This window comes from Chlorocebus sabaeus, chromosome 5, assembly GCF_047675955.1.
Source record: "Chlorocebus sabaeus isolate Y175 chromosome 5, mChlSab1.0.hap1, whole genome shotgun sequence".
NCBI lineage: Eukaryota > Metazoa > Chordata > Mammalia > Primates > Cercopithecidae > Chlorocebus > Chlorocebus sabaeus.
In genome coordinates this window covers 17,468,863-17,490,992 of record NC_132908.1, presented here as the reverse complement: position 1 = coordinate 17,490,992, position 22,130 = coordinate 17,468,863, and the positions used below count along the sequence as shown (strand labels likewise).

Genomic DNA, 22,130 nt, shown 5'->3' with positions numbered 1-22,130 from the left:
TCCTGGATAACACGGTGAAACCCCGTCTCTACGAAAAATGTAAAAAATTAGCCGGACGTAGTGGTGGGCACCTGTAGTCCCAGCTACTCAAGAGGCTGAGGCAGGAGAATTGCTTGAACCCGGGAGGCGGAGCTTGCAGTGAGCCGAGATCGCGCCACTGCACTCCAGCCTGGGCGACAGAGCAAGACTCCGTCTCAAAAAAAAAAAAAAAAGACAACTCATGAATTCTGTATAAATGGGCAATTTAAAGTATCTTCAAGGGTGTAGGATTGATTGATTTGAAATTGAAATAGCAATTCCCTGCTTTCACAGTAACAGACTACTTAGACAATATATAGCTATCTGCAATAAAAAGTAAATTTCCTAGCCTCCCTTGTAGCTAGGTACTACCATTTGACTAAGTTCTGGCCAAGGGGATATGAGTGGAAGTTTTTAGTGTAACCTCCAGGTCATGCCCTTTAAAGGAAGGAATGTGCCCTCCTTAGCCCCTTCTTCTCCTTCCCCTTGGCTAGAATGTGGCCATGGTGGTGAGCTATCTTGTACCATACAGAAGACCATACTCAGCCAGGCGCAATGGCTCATGCCTGTAATCCCAGCACTTTGGGAGGCTGAGGGAGGTGGATCACTTGAGGTCAGAAGTTCGAGAGCAGCCTGGCCAACCTGGCGAAACCCTGTCTCTACAAAAAATACAAAAATTAGCCAGGTGTGGTGGTGGGTGCCTATAATTGCAGCTACTTGGGAGGCTGAGACAGGAGAATTACTTAAACCCGGGAGGTGAGGTTGCAGTGAGCCGAGACTGCGCCACTGTACTCCAGTCTGGGTGACAGAACGAGACTCTGTCTCAAAAAAAAAAAGAAAGAAGAAAAGAAAACCATATCCTAGGGAGGGCAGAGCCACAAGATGAATGGAACCTGGACCCCTGATGATTGATTTCATAAAGCAGAGCCACTAGACAAACTTGGATTTTTAAAACCACTGCTATTTTAGGTAAACTAAGGCCTTAGTTCATAAATAACAGTCAGGGATAAAACCCTAGTCCAGCCTAGTTTTGCATATTGCAAATTCCAGGAGTAGTAAGGATCTCAAACACTACACTTTAGATGCTTTTAAAAATTTCTTGGCCAGGCGCAGTGGCTCAAGCCTGTAATCCCAGCACTTTGGGAGGCCGAGATGGGCGGATCACGAGGTCAGGACATCGAGACCACCCGGCTAACACGGTGAAATCCCGTCTCTACTAAAAAATACAAAAAACTAGCCGGGCGAGGTGGCGGGTGCCTGTAGTCCCAGCTACTCGGGAAGCTGAGGCAGGAGAATGGCATGAACCCGGGAGGCGGAGCTTGCAGTGAGCTGAGATCTGGCCACTGCACTCCAGCCTGGGCGACAGAGCGAGACTCCGTCTCAAAAAAAAAAAAAAAAAAAAAAAAATTTCTCTAAAGCCAGGTGCGGTGGCTCACACCTGCAATCCCAGCACTTTGGGAGGCCAAGGTGGGTGGATCTCTTGAGGTCAGGAGATCGAGACCAGCCTGGCCAACATGGTGAAACCCCGTCTCTGCTAAAAATATAAAAATTAGCTGGGTGTGGTGGCGTATCCCTGTAATGCCAGCTACTAGGGAGGCTGAGGCACGAGAATCACTTGAACCTGGGAGGTGGAGGTTACAGTGAGCTGAGATCACACCACCACACTTCAGCCGGAGCGACAGAGTGAGACTCTGTCTCAACAACAAAAACAAAAAAAATTCTCTTAAAAGTGAAAACTGGGCAGGGTACAGTGGCTCACATCTGTAATCCCAGCACTTTGGGAGGCGGAGGAGGGCAGATCACCTGAGGTCGGAAGCTCAAGACCAGCCCGATCAACATGGAGAAATCCCATCTCTAATAAAAACACAAAATTAGCTGGGCATGGTGGCACATGCCTGTAATCCCAGCTACTAAGGAGGCTGAGGCAGGAGAATTGTTTGAACCTGGGAGACGGAGGCTGCAGTGAGCCAAGACAACGCCATTGTGCTCCAGCCTGGGCAACAAGAGCAAAACTCCGTCTCAAAAAAAAAAGCGGAAACCGATCACTCTGATTTTCAGGTCTTGATCATATCAGCCAAACTTGTATCTCCATATGTAAAACAGAAATGATGATGATATCTACCTCACAGGTTTTCAGTGCACTAGGCATAATGTCCAGCCAGAGTTCAAGTTAACTTACCTTTTTCATGTGCTCTTGAGAGAAGACAGTTGCTACATATATTGCATAAAAGCATGCCCCTAAAACAGCCAGAACAATACAGTTCAAAAACAGTCTCAAAGAGTAAATGCGTATTGTTTCTTCTGAGGTCCTTTCTGCTATTTTCTGCCGTATTCTTTCTTCCTCCAGATCTGCCTGAAGATAAAAGAAAATTCATTTGCGAGCAGTGGGATGAAGGGATACTCAGGGATAGAAACGGATTCATCATTCTCTCCCCATCCATCTTTAAGAGTTCTAGCCAGGCATGGTGGCTCACTCCTGTAACCCTAGCACTGTGGGAGGCCAAGGTAGGAGGATCACTTGAGCCCAGGAGTTCAAGACCAACCCTGGCAACATAGGGGGACTCTATCTCTACAAGAAAACCCAGAAGATTTAGCTGGATGTGGTGATGAGTGCCTGTAGACCCCGCTACTCGGGAGGCTGATGTGGAAGATTGCTTGAGCCTGGGAGTTCAAGTCTGCAGTGATGTATGATCATGTCACTATACTCCAGCCTGGGTGACAGAGAGAAATGCTATCTCAGGAAAAAACAAAAAACAACAACAACAACAACAACAAAAACTTCTTTTAAATATTCATCTCCCACAAGATACCATCCTAGACTTAGCCTAACTACTTTTTTTCCTTTTTTTGAGATGGAGTCTCGCTCTGTTGCCAGGCTGGAGTGCAGTGGTCCAATCTCGGCTCACTGCAACTTCTGACTCCCTGGTTCAAGTCATTCTCCTGCCTCAGCTTCCCAAGTAGCTAGGATTACAGGCATGCACCACCATGCCCAGCTAATTTTTGTAATTTTAGTAGAGACGGGGTTTCACCATATTGGCCAGGATGGTCTCAATCTCCTGACCCTGACCTGCCTCAGCCTCCCAAAGTGCTATATTACAGGCATGAACCTCTGTGCCTGGCCTAGCCCAACTATTTTTTATGTCTACTAAAGGCCTAAGTAAAGGTAGAACCTATTTAAGACTGCAATTGGGCTTTGCAATAAATGTGAAAACAGAACTATAAACTATTCATGATATTACTTAAATATAGTATGTATCATTTCTTCAAACAGCATACAGGTGAGGTGTTGTTATTTTTTCTTTTACACAATCTAGTAGTCTCTGCTTTTATTAGGAGAATTTAATCTGTTTGTATTTAGTGTAAGAAATAATAGATTTGATTTGATTCCTTCCATTTTATTATGCTTTTGATTTATTTGTCCCCTCCTTTGCTTTGATGGGTTTATTAACATGCTATTCTTTACTCCTTTCTCTCCTTATTCATTTGGAAACTCTTATGTACTTTTTTTTTTTTTTTTTTTTTTTTTTTTGAGACAGAGTCTTGCTCTGTCACCCAGGCTGGAATGCAGTGGTGCAATCTCGGCTCACTGCAATCTCCACCTCCCGGGTTCAAGCAATTCTCCTGCCTCAGACTCCCGAGTAGCTGAGACTACAGGCATGTGCCACCATGCCTGGCTAATTTTTTGTATTTTTAGTAGAGATGGGGTTTCACCATGTTAGCCAGGATGGTCTCGATCTCCTGACCTCATGATCTGCCTGCCTCGGCCTCCCAAAGTGCTGGGATTACAGGCATGAGCCACCGCGCCCGGTCTGTACTTTTTCATATACTCTCCATCCCACACTATGGTCATAACATTCCTTCCTTACTCCCATTTCTCCTGGTGTAAGCAGTGTTTATGACAGCTCCTCCTCACGTGGAAAAATAACAGTGTAAAGTAGCAGGGAGTGGGGAAAGACATCACCTCCTTCCAGCCACTGTGTCCCCACCCCCACTTCCCAGTCCCAGTTCGCCAGTGCTCCTGTTCAGGTCTAGGGTAATCAACCCCAGTGACATGTTTGCTGTGAAAAATTCTTGAAAGCTATAGAGGGGTAACTTGCTAAGCACCAGGGACAACCTGTCCCCCACCCTTGATCCTCTGCAAGCTGAAAACTCAGGCTCCAAAGGCAGGACCTTGCTGGTGAGGACCCCACCACGGGAAAACCCAGGAGCACTCACTCGGAGCTCGTACCGCAAGCTGCTGTGCTTCAGATCCGCCATGCTGCGGTTAGTGATGCAGAAGTCCCAGCCGGCAAAGATCTTGTTACAGTAACTCTGAAAGTGCTCCTCACTCCGAATCAGGTTGATTTTGAATCCTTCCACCGACCTGACCCCAAAACACAATCATCCTTCTTATAGAAACAACAGCAAAAGAGAGTCCCCTGAAATGGCTGTGTCTGAAACTTAAAAAGTGAGACATAGCTGCATTTTCAGCCCATTGTGACATGGTCAAGTTTGGGGCCATTCTAAATATATGTGGCAGCTGACAAGGTATCTCATTGTTGATCCTTTTACCCATCTAATTGCTTCAATCACAGCTAGAATAAAATCCATACTTTTTCCCCCAACTTTTATTTTAGATTCAGGAGTATATGTGCAGGTTTGTAACCTTGGTAATACTGCATGATGCTGAGATTTGGGGTAGAAATGATCCATCCCATCATCCAGGTACTGAGCATAATATCCAACAGTTCTTCAATCCCTGCCTCCCTATCTCCCTCTCCACTCTAGGAGTCCTCAGTTTCTTTTGCTGCCATCTTTATGTCCATAAGTACCCAATGTTTAGCTTCCACTAATAAGTGAGAACATGCGGTATTTGGTTTTCTGTTCCTGCATTAATTTGCTTTGGATAATGGCGTCTAGCTGCAACCATGTTGCTGCAAAGGACATGATTTCATTCTTTTTTATGGCTGTGTAGTATTCCATGGTGTTTATGTACCACATTTTCTTTATCCAGTCCTCCGCTGATGGGCACCTTGGTGGATTCCATTTCTTTGCTATTGCGAATAGCACTGTGATGAATATACGAGTGCGTATGTCTTTTTGGTAGAACGATTCATTTTCTTTTAAAATCCAAACTCCTTAATACACCTGAGAGATCCCTATGTGATCCAGCTGTGCCGTCGCCTCTCCTCCCATGTAACTATACTTGCTTTCTCTCTTTTCTATAAATACACAAATTCCTGTTCCTGCCTCTGGGAAATTCCCACTACCATCTCCAGGGATGGTGCTCCTCTCACCCTCCCTATGGCTGGTCTCCTTCTCATCCTTCAGGTTTGGGCTCAAATAACCCCTTTGTAATCCCTCACCTCCCCATCTAAGGCTGTAACCCCCACTTGAAGCCAGTCCTTTTTATGTATTCATTTATTTACTTACTTATTTTTGAGACAGAGTCTCACTCTGTCACCCAGGCTGGAGTGCAGTGGCGCAGTCTCGGCTCACTGCAACCTCCGCCTCACAGGTTCAAGCGATTCTCCTGCCTGAGCATTCCGAGTAGTTGGGATTACAGGCGCCTGCCACCGCGCCCAGCTAATTGTCTGTATTTTTAGTAGAGACAGGGTTTCAACAGGTTGGCCAGGCTGGTCGCGATCTCCTGACCTCAGGTGATCCGACTGCCTCGGCCTCCCAAAGTGCTGGGCTTACAGGCATGAGCCACCACGCCCAGCTCAGTCCCTTTTATTTAATTCACAGCAGTGATACTAACCTGCAATTATCTTATTCATCTGTTTACTGCTTGTAACTCCTTACTCTAACTAAATTTTAAATTCCCTGAGAGCAGGTCCCCTGGCTATCTTGCCAACTTTCTATCCATAATGCATGGACTATATACTTTGGTTAACATGCAACTGATGGATAAAGCAATGAATAAATGACTTAAATAGTATATTAATTATTTAGTGAGCACCTGTTTAGGTCAGATACAATTGTTGCATATTTTTATTCATTCGAATGCTTTCATGGGAAAAATACGCCTGGCACTGGATATAAAACACCAGATGCCATACACAGTCCTTTGTAGACGAAACAGGTTATTTTTAGGATTTGCCAGTGAGGCATAAAGACAATAGAAATGGAAGGAATTGTTATGATCAGTCATTCTGCCAAAGGATTACAGCAAAGAATTTATGTCAGAACCACATGGAGTACTTTCCCCCAAATCCAGCTCCCAAATGGTTACTTACCTGATATTTTCAATTCGGCAAGTCTCATGTGGGCTCCAGAAATACACCATGGTATAAAGCTTATGGTGACCCATCCCAGTTGCAAGCCTCTGATTTAGACCAGACCTACATTTTATTTTTTATTTTCTGAGATGGGAGTCTTACTCTGTCACCCAGGGTGGAGTGCAGTGGTCTGATCATGGCTCTCGGCAGCCTTAACCTCCCCAAGTTCAGCTGATCCTCCCACCTCAGCCTCTCACATAGCTCAAACTACAAGCATGCACTACCACACCTAGCTATTATTTGTATTTTTTGTAGAAATAGGGTTTTGCCATGTTACCCAGAGTTGGTCTTGAACTCCTGGGCTCAAGCAATCCGCCCACCTTGCACTCCCAAAGTGCTAGGATTACAGGTGTGAGCCACCATGCCTGACCCAGACCTACATTTTACAGATGAGAAAACTAAGATCCAGAGGAAGGAAAATTATTTCCCTATATCCAGAGAGTTAGGTGGCAGAACTGGTGTTACTTTGTTGATAATGATGATGATGATGATGATAATTTTAATTCAATAAATGTCTATAAGGTGCTAGGCACAGTGCTAAGGTGTTCATTCACCTGCCTAGCTTATGTTAATCCTCCCAACAACCCTTCCAGGTATGCACATTTCACAGATGAAGAAAATGAGGCTCAAAGAGGTGAACTGACATTCTAGTCATGGTCTCTGGCCTACAAAGTCCATACTCTTTGTCACTCTGTGGCACATCCACTTCCTGGGCCACAGCAGGGCTTTCTCCCATTACATCACACCCAGCCCTCCCTCCATGGCCTTCCCCAGAAAGCAATCAAGGTCTTGAACTTGAACAAGATTCATAGGTGGATTTGCTGTACAACTAACAAACCTTATTCATTCGGCCCGCCATGGTGGCTCACACCTGTAATCCCAGCACTTTGGGAGGCTGAGGTGGGTGGATCACGAGGTCAGGAGTTCATGACCAGCCTGGCCAACATGGTGAAACCCCATCTTTACTAAAAATGCAAAAATTAGTCAGTCGTGGTGGAGTGTGCCTCTAATCTCAGCTACTCAGGAGGCTGAGGCAGAAGAATTGCTTGAACCCGGAAGGCAGAGGTTGCGGTGAGCCAGGATCATGCCACTGCACTCCAGCCTAGGTGACAGAGCAAGACTCCGTCTTGAAAAACAAAAACAAAAACAAAAAACCTTATCCATTCTTCAGGGACCCTTCCAAGGCTTTGGAAGATTCTAGCAGTGTGTTCCTATGGTCTTATTTGGTTGTTGTTGTTGTTGTTGTTTTTATCATTTACAAAACATATTTTCATACTCTTTGTCTTAAAGATGGCACTTCCAAATTGTCTAGCCTGTAGGTCCATAAAACTTGGATCTCCCCTGGCACAATCACGGAACCCCAATCAACCAATGTTTCTTTACCAAGCATCTCTTTGCCCCTCAAAAGCAGCCTGAGGCTTCTTCTCATTTGTACATAGTACATTTGGGTGGGGGATGGACGCTCACTAGTTCACATTCATCTCATAGATTCTGACTCAGGATACAAGTGCCAGGTTGGGCATTGGAGTTTTCTTTGCAGCGGTGACTCCTGGTCCTTATGGAGGGCCAAATCCTTCCACAGCACCCTGGTCTGTTCTGCACCTGTGATAAGGGGCTTCACAGCTCCACGGCTTCTGACACTGTGTATGCCCTCACAGGGACAATCAAGTGGGCAATAAAGAGGTCCATCCGTGATACTGTCTGCGAAGAAACTCCCCTGGGGCAGAGATGGCAAGTTGTCCACCAAAAATTTGTGGTTCACCTTCTACAGTACAGTATCACTGCTGGGTAATGGCTGCCCAGCCAGGAACAATGTTTCCTGGCCTCCCTTGCAGTTGGTTATAGTCATGTGACTAAGCTGTAGCCAATGGGATGTGAGTGATGGACACCACTTCCGGGTCTGGCCTATAAATACCCTCTGCATGGTTCTCCTCCATTCCTTTTCCTTTCCCGTTCCTCTGAGGGACCTTCCAAGCCACATGCTGAAGATGGCTGAACTTTGGTCAACTTTAGTCCTAGAATACTATAAGAAGAATTCTACCACACTAACCTGTGCCCCTACCCAGAACTGTCATGTAAAAGAGAAATACGGGTTTTGTTTTTGTCTTGTTTGTTTGTTTTTGAGACAGTCTTTCTCTGTCGCCCAGGCTGGAGTGCAGTGGCACGATCTTGGCTCACTGCAACCTCGCCTCCCAGGTTCAAGTAATTCTCATGTCTCCACCTCCCAAGTAGCTGGGACTACAGGTGTGTGCCACCATGCCCAGTTAATAAAAAAGAAATAAAATTTCTATTGTGTTTGGGTCATTGTACCTTTTGTACCGGTTGTTTGTTAAGGGAATTAATACTCTTCTCTTCTCTTGGGAATTGCTCTCTCTCCCTAAAGCACTTGTCTCCCACAGGAAAAGCCATGTTGTCATGGGACCCTAGCCCCTGGCCACAGCTGAAGGAGTGCAGTGCTGAGCACTTGAACCTCCAGGGGCTCATGGCAGACACACTGCTCCCCATGGCCACGGTGGAAGGGTCAGGGCTGGAAACCTGAATGAAGCAGAAACAACAAGTCTCTTCTAAGGATTTCTGCACCTGTGACCCAGGAGGTCAAGGCTGATGCAAACTATAAGATTCCCTATTTCCCACCACTTAAGAAAGCCACCACTACACCAAAGAATTGAAGACGAGGGATTCTTGCTTTGGATGTTGTTCCTAAGCCATGGCTCCATCTTTGTCCTTCCTGTAATTTGAGTTTCCTCCCTTCCTTGGATCTGTGAGCCACTCAGTAACCATCAGAGCTAGGTTTCTGCTACTTACAACCCAGTAGACACCTTGTTAACATACACACCAAAGCAAAGGAAAGGGTGTGTGTGCAGTGGGGTGGGAGTGCCAGATGTGTTCAGTAGTGATTGAGTGGAGAACCCCAGGCCAGGCACCGTGGGTCACACCTATAATCCCAGAATTTTGGGAGGCCAGGGTGGGCGGATCACCTGAAGTCAGGAGTTCAAGACCAGACTGGCCAACATAGTGAAACCCTACCAAAAATACAAAAATTAGCTAGGCGTAGTGGCACGTTCCTATAATACTAGCTACCCAGGAGGCTGAGGCACGAGAAGTGAAACCAGGAGGTGGAGGTTGCAGTGAGCCAAGATTGCACCACTGCACTCCAGTCTGGGTGACAGAGAAAGACTGTCTGAAAAAAAAAAAAAAAGAACCTCAGTCTGCTACTCCATCCCAAATCCTGACTTCTACTTCTCCCAGGTCTTTTCAGCTGCCAATGTACTCACAAACCCTTCCCCACAAAACCCACCACTGGACTCCGTTCATCCTTTAGGCAATGGCCCCCAGGGCTCCCGTATCTCCAACAGCCTCCAGCCATCAAGGGTAATTCAGAGACAATACAAGGACAGACTTTACCTTTTCACTATCCAAAGAAGGCTCAGGGCCAGGTAGGCGATTGTGCTTATCAAATACGCCAGGGGCAGATCATAGGTGAAGTTCTGAAATTTCACCCCATCAATGGTGTAATGTCCGTAAAAGAGGCTAGTCTCCTCCAGGAAACCCTGAAACGAAGCCAAGAGCATGAGGTTAGACTGGTCAGCTCACTGTGGGGCAACCAGAAGAGTAGTCCCTGCCTCAAGGAACACAAGTTCCAGTGTCCCCTTTCCTCTCTGTATCCCCAGAGACTGGAACAGCCCCAGAGGCACAGGGAGTACTCAGTATTTGGGAAATAAAGCACTGATAAAATCCTGGCATTAAAAATGCACAGGTGGGCCAAGCAAGGTGGCTCACACCTGTAATCCCAGCCCTTTGGGAGGCCGAGACGGGCAGATCACCTGAGGTTGGGAGTTCGAGACCAGCCTGGCCAACATGGAGAAACCCCCGTCTCTACTAAAAATGCAAAAAAAATTAGCCGGGCTTGGTGTTGCGCGCCTGTCATCCCAGCTACTCGGGAGGCTGAGGCAGGAGAATCACTTGAACTTGGGAGGCAGAGGTTGCAGGGAGCTGAGATCACACCACTGCACTCCAGCCTGGGTGACAGAGTGAGATCCATCTCAAAAAAAAGAAAAAGAAAAAGAAAAAAATGCACAGATGGCCAGGCATGGTAGCTCACACCTGTAATCCCAGAACCTTGGAAGGCTGAGGCAGGAGGATTACTTGAGCCCAGGAGTTTGAGAGAAGGCTGGACAAGATAGAGAGACCGCTATTTCTACAAAAATTGTTTTTTTTTTTTTAATTAACTAGGCATAGAGGTGCATGGCTATGGTCCCAGCTGCTTGGGAGGCTGGAGTAAGCCGTGATTGTGCTATTGCACTGGATAATAGAGCAAAAGCTTGTCTCTGAAAGAAAAAAAGCACATATAACAAGCCAAAACTGAAATTAACAATAAAATTCCATATGCCATAGCATCAAAAAGAATAAAACATTAGGACTAAATTTAACTAAAGAAGTGCAAATCTTGGCCGGGCACGGTGGCTCATGCCTGTAATCCCAGAACCTTGGTAGGCCAAGGCAGGTGGATCACGAGGTCAGGAGTTCGAGACCAGCCTGGCCAACATAGTGAAACCCCGTCCCCACTAAAAATACAAAAATTAGCCAGGCATGGTGGCATGTGCCTGTAGTCCCAGCTACTTGGGAGGCTGAGGCAGGAGAATCACTTGAACCTGGGAGGTGGAGGTTGTGGTAAGCCGAGATCATGCCACTGCATTTCAGCCTGGGCAAGAGAGCGAGACTCTGTCTCAAAAACAAAATAATAATAATTAAAGAAGCCATAAAGAAACGGAAAATATCGCATGTTTATGGATCAGAAGATCTATGGCCAAATTCCTGAAATTGATTTACCAATTCAACATTATCCTTCTTAGCATCCTAGCTGGCTTCGTACAGAAACTGACAAGCTGATCCTAAAATTCATATGGAATCGCAACGCACCCAGAAGAAGAGCCAAAACAACTTTGAAGAAGAAGAACAGTAAGGCCTGGTGGCTCAGAAAACTCTGACTTCTTCTCCTTCTTTTTTTAAAATAAAAAGGTAGAGATATGGTCTCGCCATGTTGCCCAGGCTGGTCTCCAACTCCTGGGCTCAAACGGTCCTCCAGCCTCAGCCTCCCAAAGTACTGAGATTACAGGTTTTGAGCCACTGCACCCTGCTGCCTGACTTCTTATGGTAGGAATGACTGAACGCCTCAAATACCTCCTTGGATGGCAGGAAAACTCCAGGAGAGTGAAGGAGAGAACAGATATAGCAGAAACATTGTAGGTAGGTAGTACATAGTGGTTGCCTACGGCATTGTTTACAAAGGAAGGAAATGAGAGGAAATCTGAATGTCCATACAGGGATTGGGCTAGATCACTAAAAATCCATATTATGAAATATCAAGCAAGACCACATAAGTGCACAGAGAAAGGTCAACAGTCAAGTAGGCTGTAAACCATGGGGTTAAATGTTCAGTGACCTCCGGGGAGGGATATTTTCACTTTTTTACTCTATAAATTCTGTATTTTTCATGATAACCGTGCATTCTGTGTGTGTGTGTGTGTGTGTGTGTTCTTAAATTTATTGAAGCTGAGCATATTTACGTTATACAATTGTGCATATCTGTATTTTAAAATTATACAAGACAACCGTGCATTCTTATATTATTTGGGTAATGAAGTCATTTGTTAACCGGAAAAGAAAAAGTAGAAGCAGAAGACTCCATTCTCCTTTCAACTCTCCCAAAGGCCATAAAAATGTGTCCAGGTCGGGCGCGGTGGCTCAAGCCTGTAATCCCAGCACTTTGGGAGGCCAAGACGGGCGGATCACGAGGTCAGGAGATCGAGACCATCCTGGCTAACACGGTGAAACCCCGTCTCTACTAAAAAATACAAAAAACTAGCCGGGCGACATGGCGGGTGCCTGTAGTCCCAGCTACTCGGGAGGCTGAGGCAGGAGAATGGCGTGAACCTGGGAGGTGGAGCTTGCAGTGAGCTGAGATCCGGCCACTGCACTCCAGCCTGGGTGACAGAGCAAGACTCCGTCTCAAAAAAAACAAAACAAAACAAAAAAAAAAAACGTGTCCAACCAGAAGAAACCTGTGTGTGCTGCCAAGGGCTGATATCAGGGTTATCACCAACCTCTCCCTCAAGACAATGTAACGATTACAGGGCAAAGGTCTGCTGGGCCTGGAAAATGTTTTCTGATTTGATAATGAGCTTGGTTCAATTGTTTTCAAGAAAAATGAGCCCCTGTTTGATCTCTCTGACCCTCTTTCACTTGTGCCTATTTACATTCAGATTATTAACAATCACATTACATTAAAATTCAGTTTCCCAGCCACACTAGACATATTTCAAGTGCTCAAGAGTTAGTGGTTCTAACTGCGGCACAGTGGCTCACACCTGTAATCTCAGCACTTTCGGAGGCTGAGGCAGGCAGATCACTTGAGGTCACAGATTCGAGACCTGCCTGGCCAACATGATGAAACCCCGTCTCTACTAAAAACAAAATTTAACCAGGCGTCATTGCGCACCCCTGTATTCCCAGCTACTCGGGAGGCTGAGGCACAAGAATTGCTTGAAACCAGGAGGCGGAGGTTGCAGTGAGCCAAGATTGCACCACTGCACTTCAGCCTGGGTGACAGAGTGAGACTCTGTCTAAAAAAAGAAACAAAAAGTCAGGTGCGGCGGCTCACACCTGTAATCCCAGCACTTTCAGAGGCCGAGGTGGGCAGATCACTTGAAGTCATGGGATCGAGACCAACCTGGCCAACATGGTGAAATTCCGTCTCTACTAAAAATAGAAAAATTAGCTGGGTGTGGTGGCGGGCGCCTGTAACCCCAGCTACTTGGGAGGCTGAGGCAGGAGAATCACTTGAACCCAGGGGGCAGAGGTGGCAGTGGGCCAAGATCACGCCAATGTACTCCAGCCTGGGCGACAGAGCGAGACTCTGTCTCAAAAAAACAAACAAAAAAGAGTTAGTGGTTCCATTGTTACACAGCACAGGTCCACATTCTCCAGATCATTGCAGAAAGTTCTCTTTCAGACAGATCATTATCATGCTTACTTTATTGAACGTCTATAATCAAGCGCAGCTAACTCTCCTATAAAATTTTTCCTATCAGGAAGAAGGTTACAGTATGCGAAGAAACTTTTTTTTTTCCTTCCACAAACAGAAACTTTTCTTATGGGATGTAATCTAAAGAAATGGGGTTAACAGCAGCTCTGGGATTTGATCCCAACTTTGCTTTCAAAGGCAGTGTGACCTTGGGTAGGTCACTGAATTTCTTTTCTCATTTGCACAAGTCAACATTTGCATGGCTTTTATCTTCTAATTTGCATAGTGGACATTTGCACAGTTTCTGTTTTCTCATCTGCATAGTAGACTTTTTTCTTTTATTATTATTATTTTTATTTTTATTTTTTTGAGACAGAGTCTTTCTGTCTCCCAGTTTGGAGTGTAGTGGTGCAATTTTGGCTCACTGCAACCTACGTTTCCCAGGTTCAAGAGATTCTTGGGCCTCAGCCTCCCAAGTAGCTGGGATTACAGGTGCACACCACCACGCCAGGCTAATCTTTTTTTTTTTTGAGATGGAGTTTCGCTCTTGTTGCCCAAGCTGGAATGCAGTGGCTCAATCTCGGCTCACTGCAACCTCCACCTCCCAGGTTCAAGCAATTCTCCTGCCTCAGCCTCCCGAGGAGCTGAGATTACAGGCACCAGCCACCACACCCAGCTAATTTTTTTGTATTTTTAGTAGAGATGGGGTTCCCCATGTTGGCCAGGCTGGTCTCAAGCTCCTGACCTCAGGTGATCTGCCCACCTCGGCCTCCCAAAGCGCTGGGATTACGGGCATGAGCCACCGTGCCCAGCCATGTATTTTCTTTTTAAACTTTTTTTTTGCATAGTAGACTTTTGAATACCCATCCAACAATTCCTCTGAGTTGTTTTTAGGAAAACATGAGATCAGAGATGTAAAAGGATTTTTTCAAAATCAGGCGGGGTGTAGTGGCTCATACCTGTAATCCCAGCACTTTGGGAAGCCAAGATAGGTGGATTGCTTGAGCTTAGGAGTTCGAGACCAGCCTAGGCAACATGGCAAAACCCTGTCTCTACAAAACACACACACACACACACACACACACACACACACACACACAAATTAGCTGGGCATGGTGGCATGCACCTGTAGTCCCAGCTACTCAGGAGGCTTGAGGTGGGAGGATGGCTTAAGCCTAGAAGCAGAGTTTGCAATAAGCCAAAATTATGCCACTGCATTCTCTGAGCAACAGAGCCACATCTTGTCTCAAAAAGAAAAGGAAAAAAAAAAAAAAGGTAGGGGTGCTTTTTCAAAGTCAAACACAGTGGACAAATTCAAGGCTTTCTACCAATTTATTCAGAAAAGCGGAAGCTCAATGGTATGGCATTTTTGTTTGTTTGTTTTGTTTTTGTTTTGTTTTGAGACGAACTCTCCCTCTTGTTGCCCGGGGTTGGATCTTGCAGTTGTGCAATCTCAGCTCACTGCAGCTTCCGCCTCCCGGATTCAAGCAATTCTCCTGCCTCAGCCTCCTGAGTAGCTGGGAGTACAGGCGCCCCCCACCGTGCCCAGCTAATTTTTCTATTTTTAGTAGAGATGGGGTTTCACCATGTTGGCCAGGCTGGTCTTGAACTACCGACCTCAGGTGATCTGCCGGCCTTGGCCTTTCTGAAGTGCTGGGGTTACCGGCGTGAACCATCACGCTCGGCCGGTAAGGTATTTTCATACCAGAAATTTTCAGAAAGTATTTCTGAAAAAATAAAAGTACTTATTTGTATTTCTTAAACACCTAGAGCAGTGGTTCTCAACTGGGGGTAATTTCGTCTGCTAGGGAACATTTAGCAATCTCTGGAAATGTTTTTGATTGTCAGAATCGGAAGAGGGCAGTGCTGCTGGCATCTAGTGGGCGGAGACCAGGGATACAGCTCAGGGGGCTACTGTGCACCAGAAAGCCCTACACAACACAGAGTTATCTAATCCACTGGGCACGGTGGCTCATGCCTGTTACCCCAGTACTTAAAATCTCATTGCTTTTATGGTAGCTCTAAAAGGTTTTTTTTTTTTGTCACCTTCTAAAAAAGTTATTTTGGCCAGGCACAGAGGCTCACACCTGTAACCCCAACACTTTGAGAGGCCGAGTGAGGCAGGAGGCTTCATCGAGGTCAGGAGCTTGAAACCAGCCTGGGCAACATAGTGAGACCCCACATCTCTACAAAGAAAATTAAAAATTAGCCAAGTGTAGTGTATGCCTGTAGTCCTAGCCACTTGGGAAGATCGTTTTAGCCCAGGAGTTTGAGATTACAGTGAGCTATGATTGCGCCACTATACTCTAACCTGGCAAACACAGCGTGATCCTATCTCCAAAAAAAAAACAAAAAAAGAATATCAATAGCGCCAAGTTTGAGAAACCCTGGTCTAAAGGGCAAAGATGGCTACTTTTCATAGCTGCAATCTTATTTGCTGAAAAAAGTGAAATTAAAAAAATGAAAAACCACAAAATCTTTTTTTAAAGATGGGGTCTTGCTCTGTTGCCCAGGCTTAAGTGCAGTGGTGCAGGCTGCAGCCTCAACCTTCTGGGCTCAAGTGATTCCCCTACCTCAGCCTCCAGAGTAATTGGGACTACAGGTGCACGCCATCACGCCCAGCTAATCATGTTTATTTTGTGTAGAGATATGTTGCCCAGGCTGGTTTCAAACTCCTGGCCTCAGGCAATCCTCCTGCCTCGGCCTCTCAAAGTGTTGGGGTTACAGGTGTGAGCCACTGTGCCTGGCCAAAATCATTTTTTTAGAAGGCGATAATAAAAACCTTTTAGAACTACCATAAAAGCCAAGAGATTAATTCCATTTTAGAGTTGGGGTGGTGGTGGGGGATGGTAACCTGGGATTGACTTATAAGGGATTTCAGAGAATCTTCATATGCCCAAGTACATGATATGCAGGTGTTTGTGCATATCATCTGAAAGTGTGAGTTTGTACATCACACATGTCCCTGTGTGTAATTTCTGGAAAAGAAGAGCCACATCTTTCATCCGCCCAGTCTGGGGCTCCAAAATGTTCGGGTTTATCAGTGTCAGAGAAATTGTAAACATTCTATCTGGGTTCATTTTCACTGAAGCATCCTTCTGTGGGGGAAGTCAGTACCTTGTTGCAGATCTATACAAAGGTTGAAGGACTAGAGGCCAGGCACGGTGGCTCACGCCTGTAATCCCAGTACTTTGGGAGACCGAGGAGGGTAGACCACCTGAGGTCAGGAGTTCCAGACCAGCCTGACCAACATGGTGAAACCCCATCTCTACTAAAAATACAAAAATTAGCTGAGCTTGGTAGCACACACCTGTAATTCCAGCTACTCGGGAGGCTGAGGCAGGAGAATCACTTGAACCCGGGAGGCAGAGGTTGCAGTGAGCCGAGATTGCACCACTGCACTCCAACCTGGGTGACAGAGTGAGACTCTGTCTCAAAAAAATAATAATAATAATAATAAATAAAAAGAAAGGACTAGAAAAAGGCCAAGGGCTGAAAGTGACAAAGCATATTTCCTGACATTCTAGCAGTTGATGGTGAACGTTGTTCTTTCAGATGAGGTAACTGCAAATCCTGTTTCATTTACTGGTACATATGTCAACGAACACTTGTGTTTGGCTCTCACTGCAGAAATTTGGGAAACTGATCTTTAAATCAATCGATTTTTAGTAGATTGAGGAGCTAAACAAAGGATTATGTTAAATACTTACAGTGCCAGAAAGCAAGTCTATGATATAACTGTAAAAGTAAATGAGTCCAGAACTGCTTACTGGATAGACTGTACATTGTATATCTGTAAGAAACAAAAACCAGAATGTCAGTGGAAACAGTTTTACAGTCTCTATAACCTGCTTGTCTTTTTTGTTTGCCTGGCTGATTTTTGTATTTTTAGTAGACATAGGGTTTCGCCATGTTGGCCAGGCTGGTCTTGAACTCCTGACCTCAGGTGACCCGCCCACCTCAGCCTCCCAAAGTGCCAGGATTACAGGCGTGAGTCACCGCACCTGGCCATAGCCTGCCTGTTTTTCACAATTTGTGTGTATAAGCATATACAGTCATGCATGGCTTAACAAGGAGGATACAGTCTGATAAATATGTCCTTAGGCAATTTCGTCATGCGAACATCACGGAGTATACTTACGCAAACCTAGATGGGATGGCCCACTACACACCTAGGCTGTATGGTATGGCCTATTGCTCCTAGGTTACAAACCTGGACGGCATGTTACTGCACTGAATACTGTAGGTAACTGCAACACAATGTTAAGTATTTGTGTATCTAAACATGTCTAAACAAAGAAAAACTACAGTAAAAATACAGTATTATAATCTTAGGGGACCACCATTGCATATGTGATCCAGTGTTAATTGAAATATTGTCATGGGGTACATGACTGTATATGTATATTACATTTAGAAATGTCATATATATTTGCATATTTGCACAGATATGTTTGTATATTTGTGATTTGCCATTTTCAGTCCAAACCCCAATGTGTCCAATACAGTAATATTTCTTTCTCCTTCTACTTCTAGTGTTTCCTTCACTATTCTCCCCAAACATCTGGCGATATGTCTTTTTTATATATTTTATATGTAAGTCCACATATAGAGCTTGTTTTTTGCTTGTATGTGTGACTGTCAATGCTCCAGATAGAGGCTGCTCCAACAGCTTGGACTCCAGAGTGAAGCTCACCAGCCCACAGTGGGCATGGACTGTGAGTGAGAAATGAACCTTTGTGGTTATTTCTCACTCACAGTCTCAAATAACCACAAAGGTTTATTTCTCTCTCACAGTCTCATACTGTTATGCTGTCATACTTGCATGCTGTTATTCCATAGCAGCATGAGTGTTATGGGATCACTTGTTTCTGCAGCATAACCTAGACCATCCTGACTAATACAGTCGCCCAAGAATTAGAATAAGATTCTTAGCAAAGCAAGCATTGTAGGGAGGTACACAGTGAAAAACAAACACACTTCATAGTAAACCAGGCCTTAGACTCACCTGTGCCTTTGAAAGGAATGAGCACAAAGCTGCTGTTGGTGATCTTGTATTTTGTGAGTAAGATTGGGAGCAAAACCAGCATAAAGATGATCAGAAATATCACCAAATTCAGCAACACCAGGAATCTCAAGAAGGAGAAATAGGACTGAATCCCAGTGCCAAATTTCCCTGGAAAAAACAAACCTGGACATCACTGACCAGGGTTATTGACACACTACACATCATAGATTCAATTAGCCACAAAAGCTGAAGCTGGAGTAATCAGTAGCTGGAAAGAGGAAGAAACATTTTATTTTTTTTTTAATTGTTAGCTTTAAGACTCGATCTTCTAGTGTTTTAACTTTTCACCTGTAGATCTACAATCAATCTTGAATTAATCACTTGAGAACGGTATGAGGGAGGGCTCAGTATTTATCTTTTCTTATAGGAATCTCTAGTTGACTCAGCACCATTTATTTGCTGCTTTTTTTGGAAATAATCACCTGACCACATATGCATGAATCTGTTTCTGAACTCTATCCTGTTCCGTGGGTCTACATGTCTATCCTTACACCAATGCTAGACTGTCTTAATTATTGCAGATTTGTAAGACTTGATACATGGTATCCTTTTTTTTTTTTTTTTTGAGACAGTCTTCCTCTGTCACTCACGCTGGAGTGCAGTGGTGCAATCTCAGCTCACTGCAAGCTCTGCCTCCCGGGTTCACGCCATTCTCCTGCCTCAGCCTCCTGAGTAGCTGGGACTACAGGTGCCTGCCACCACACCTGGCTAATTTTTTGTATTTTTAGTAGAGACGTAGTTTCACTGTATTAGCCAGGATGGTCTCGATCTCCTGACCTTGTGATCCGCCCACCTCAGCCTCCCAAAGTGCTGGGATTACAGGCATGAGCCACCACGCCTGGCCCACTGATACATGGTATCTTTCAGCTTTGTTACTCCTCAAGATTGTCTTAGACATCTTCGGTCTTTTGCATTTATATACAAATGTTAGAATTAGTGTTTTAATTTTCATGCACAGTCTGCTAAGATTCTGATTGGGATTACATAAAATATATAGGTCAATTTGAGGAGAAGTGACATATTTATAATATTAAGTCTTCTGATCCATGAACATGGTATATTTAGGTCTTCCTTAGTTTTTCTCAATAATACTTTATAGTTTTCTGTGCATAATTATTGCATATGGTTCTTTAGATATATTCCTAGATATCTGATTTTTCTTTTTTTTTTTTTTTGACACCGAGTCTCACTCTGTTGCCCAGGGTGGAGTGCAGTGGTGTGATCTCAACTCTCTGTAACCTCTGCCTCCTGGGTTCAGGGAGTTCTTGCGCCTCAGCCTTCCGAGTAGCTAGGACTATAGGCATGAGCCACCACGCCCAGCTAATTTTTATGTTTTTAGTACAGACGGGGTTTCACCATGTTGGCCAAGCTGGTCTCGAACTCCTGATCTCAGGTGATCCACTTGCCTCAGACTTCCAATGTGCTGGGATTATAGGCATGAGCCACCACGCCAGGCCCTGACATTTTTGATACTATTGTAAACTGTATCATTTAAAAAAATTCACTTCCTTTTTTTTTTTTTTTTTTTTTGAGATGGAGTCTCGCTCTGTCGCCCAGGCTGGAGTGCTGTGGCCGGATCTCAGCTAACTGCAAGCTCCCCCTCCTGGGTTCACGCCATTCTCCTGCTTCAGCCTCCTGAGTAGGTGGGACTACAGGTGCCTGCCACCTCGCCCAGCTAGTTTTTTGTATTTTTTTAGTAGAGATGGGGTTTCACCGTGTTAGCCAGGATGGTCTCGATCTCCTGACCTGTGATCCGCCCATCTCGGCCTCCCAAAGTGCTGGGATTACAGAATGTTTGTTGTTGGTATATAGAAATACAATTCATTTTAAATAGAGACACTTTAAAATTAACCATAAACCTTGTTACATAACATTAATTTCAATAGTTGTCTTCTTAATTATCTACATGTATATCATTGTCATCTGCAAAAAAAAAAAACAAATGACGTTTTATTTTTTCCTTTCCAATTATTATCCTTCCCCCCGACCATCCTGCTACATTGGCTAGAACTTCTAGGATGATTTTGAATAGAATCTGTGATAATCGACACCTTTTTCTCATTTTCAATCTCAGGGAAAAAGGTTTTAACATTTCATCATTGAGTATGTTGTTTGCTGTATAATGTTTATAGGTTTTTAAAATAAAATTAAGAAAGGTCTTATCTATTTATTATTTGGTAAAAATGAGAACTGAAGTTTGTCAGTGCTTTTTCTGCATCTGTTGGGATGATCCTATAATTTTTTTCTTTTATTCTGTTTTGTGGTGGATCACATCGATTGATTTGCAAATAGAAAACCAACCTTCTGCTAATTGCTGAGGATAGAAAGCATTCTGAAGAGCAAGGATGGCTTCTTGTTCTTGGTAGGAGCAAAGAACTTATTACTGGAGACCGAAGATATAAGATACCCATAGTTTTTTGCCACTCTCTAATACTTAGCAATCTGCCAGAGGCAGAAATTTATTATCACACCTGCACTTCATGTCAGATGAGCACCTACCCAGCCAAGGAATCACAGGGGTAGAGTAACTGCAGAGAAAATCAAAATCCCAGTTCCCAGGGAGAACCTACCCTCTACCACACAAGCCACTTTCTGAATGAAAATGTCCAGAAAGCCTACCACTTCGCAAGAGAGGAACCTAGACATAGTGGCTAAAACCTTGGACTCTACATCTTGAATGCCTGGGTTCAAACCCCGGTTCTGCCTCACCCTGTCTGAGTGAACTTGGACAAGATCTCAAACTCTCTGAGCCATGCAAATGACAAGCACCTAAATGAAAGTTTCCCTTGAAGATTAACTGAGGTAACGAGTAAAGTGCTTAACACAATGCCTGGTTCACAGTAAATGCTCAATAAAAATTAGCTTTTATTATTTTGCTCCAAACATAATATTATACCTAAATCTCAAGAGAAAAAGTATGAGTGCATGGTTGAAGTTTTCAGTGAGCCATGAAGCCTTTTAGAAATATATTATATTCTCCAAATAAAACAACAATTAAAAGGTTATTCATCGGATAGATTACCAATTGTATTTTATAGGTCTTAAAATAGTAATAATGGAGAAAATAATTTCCTTTACTTATCCTACTCCATTCCTTACAAACCTCACGAAGTTTCCATTTTAGCAGTTTTGGGGAGATGTTTGAAAAATGTTTTGCTGTAAAATAGATAATCCTGGCCAGGCGTGGCGGTTCACGCCTGTAATCCCAGCACTTTGGGAGGCCAAGGCAGGCGGATCACCTGAGGTCAGGAATTCAAGACTAGCCTGTCCAACATGGTGAAACCCTGTCTCTACTAAAAATACAAAAAGTAACCAGCCTGGTGGCACCTGCCTGTAGTCTCAGCTACTTGGGAGGCTGAGGCAGGAGAGTCACTTGAACCTGGGAGGCGGAGGTTGCATTAAGCCAACACCGCACCACTGCACTCCAGCCTGGGCAACAAGAGTGAAACTTCATCTCAAAAATAAAATAAAATTAAATAGATAATCCAAAAAAAGTTTAATGTTTCTAATTTTGTATTTTTTTTTTTTAATTTTCATTTCTATTTTTAGATTAAATAGAGACAGGATCTTACTATGTTACCCAGACTGGTCGCAAACTCCTGAGCCCAAGTGATCCTCCTGCCTCAGCCTCCCAAAGTGCTAGGATTACAGCAGGTATGAGCTACTATGCCCAGTTAATTTTGTATTTTGGCACAACTTCCAATTTTTGCATACTTGCTATGGACTGAATTGTGTCCCCACCCTCAAATTCATATGGTGA

At 44.4% G+C, this 22,130-nt stretch overlaps 1 protein-coding gene across 1 annotated transcript in view; it reads right to left on the bottom strand.

The window, feature by feature from the left end:
- TMC7 (transmembrane channel like 7) overlaps positions 1–22,130 on the bottom strand; it is a 69,642-nt gene that overhangs the window by 20,274 nt on the left and 27,238 nt on the right. Inside the window, exons 4-8 of the mRNA XM_007986732.3 lie at positions 18,311–18,478; positions 17,013–17,095; positions 9,684–9,829; positions 4,234–4,381; positions 2,198–2,371 (exon numbers count right to left, since the gene is read on the bottom strand). Of these exons, the coding sequence (XP_007984923.1) occupies positions 2,198–2,371; positions 4,234–4,381; positions 9,684–9,829; positions 17,013–17,095; positions 18,311–18,478 (719 nt within the window). The remainder of the gene's footprint in view (positions 1–2,197; positions 2,372–4,233; positions 4,382–9,683; positions 9,830–17,012; positions 17,096–18,310; positions 18,479–22,130) is intronic.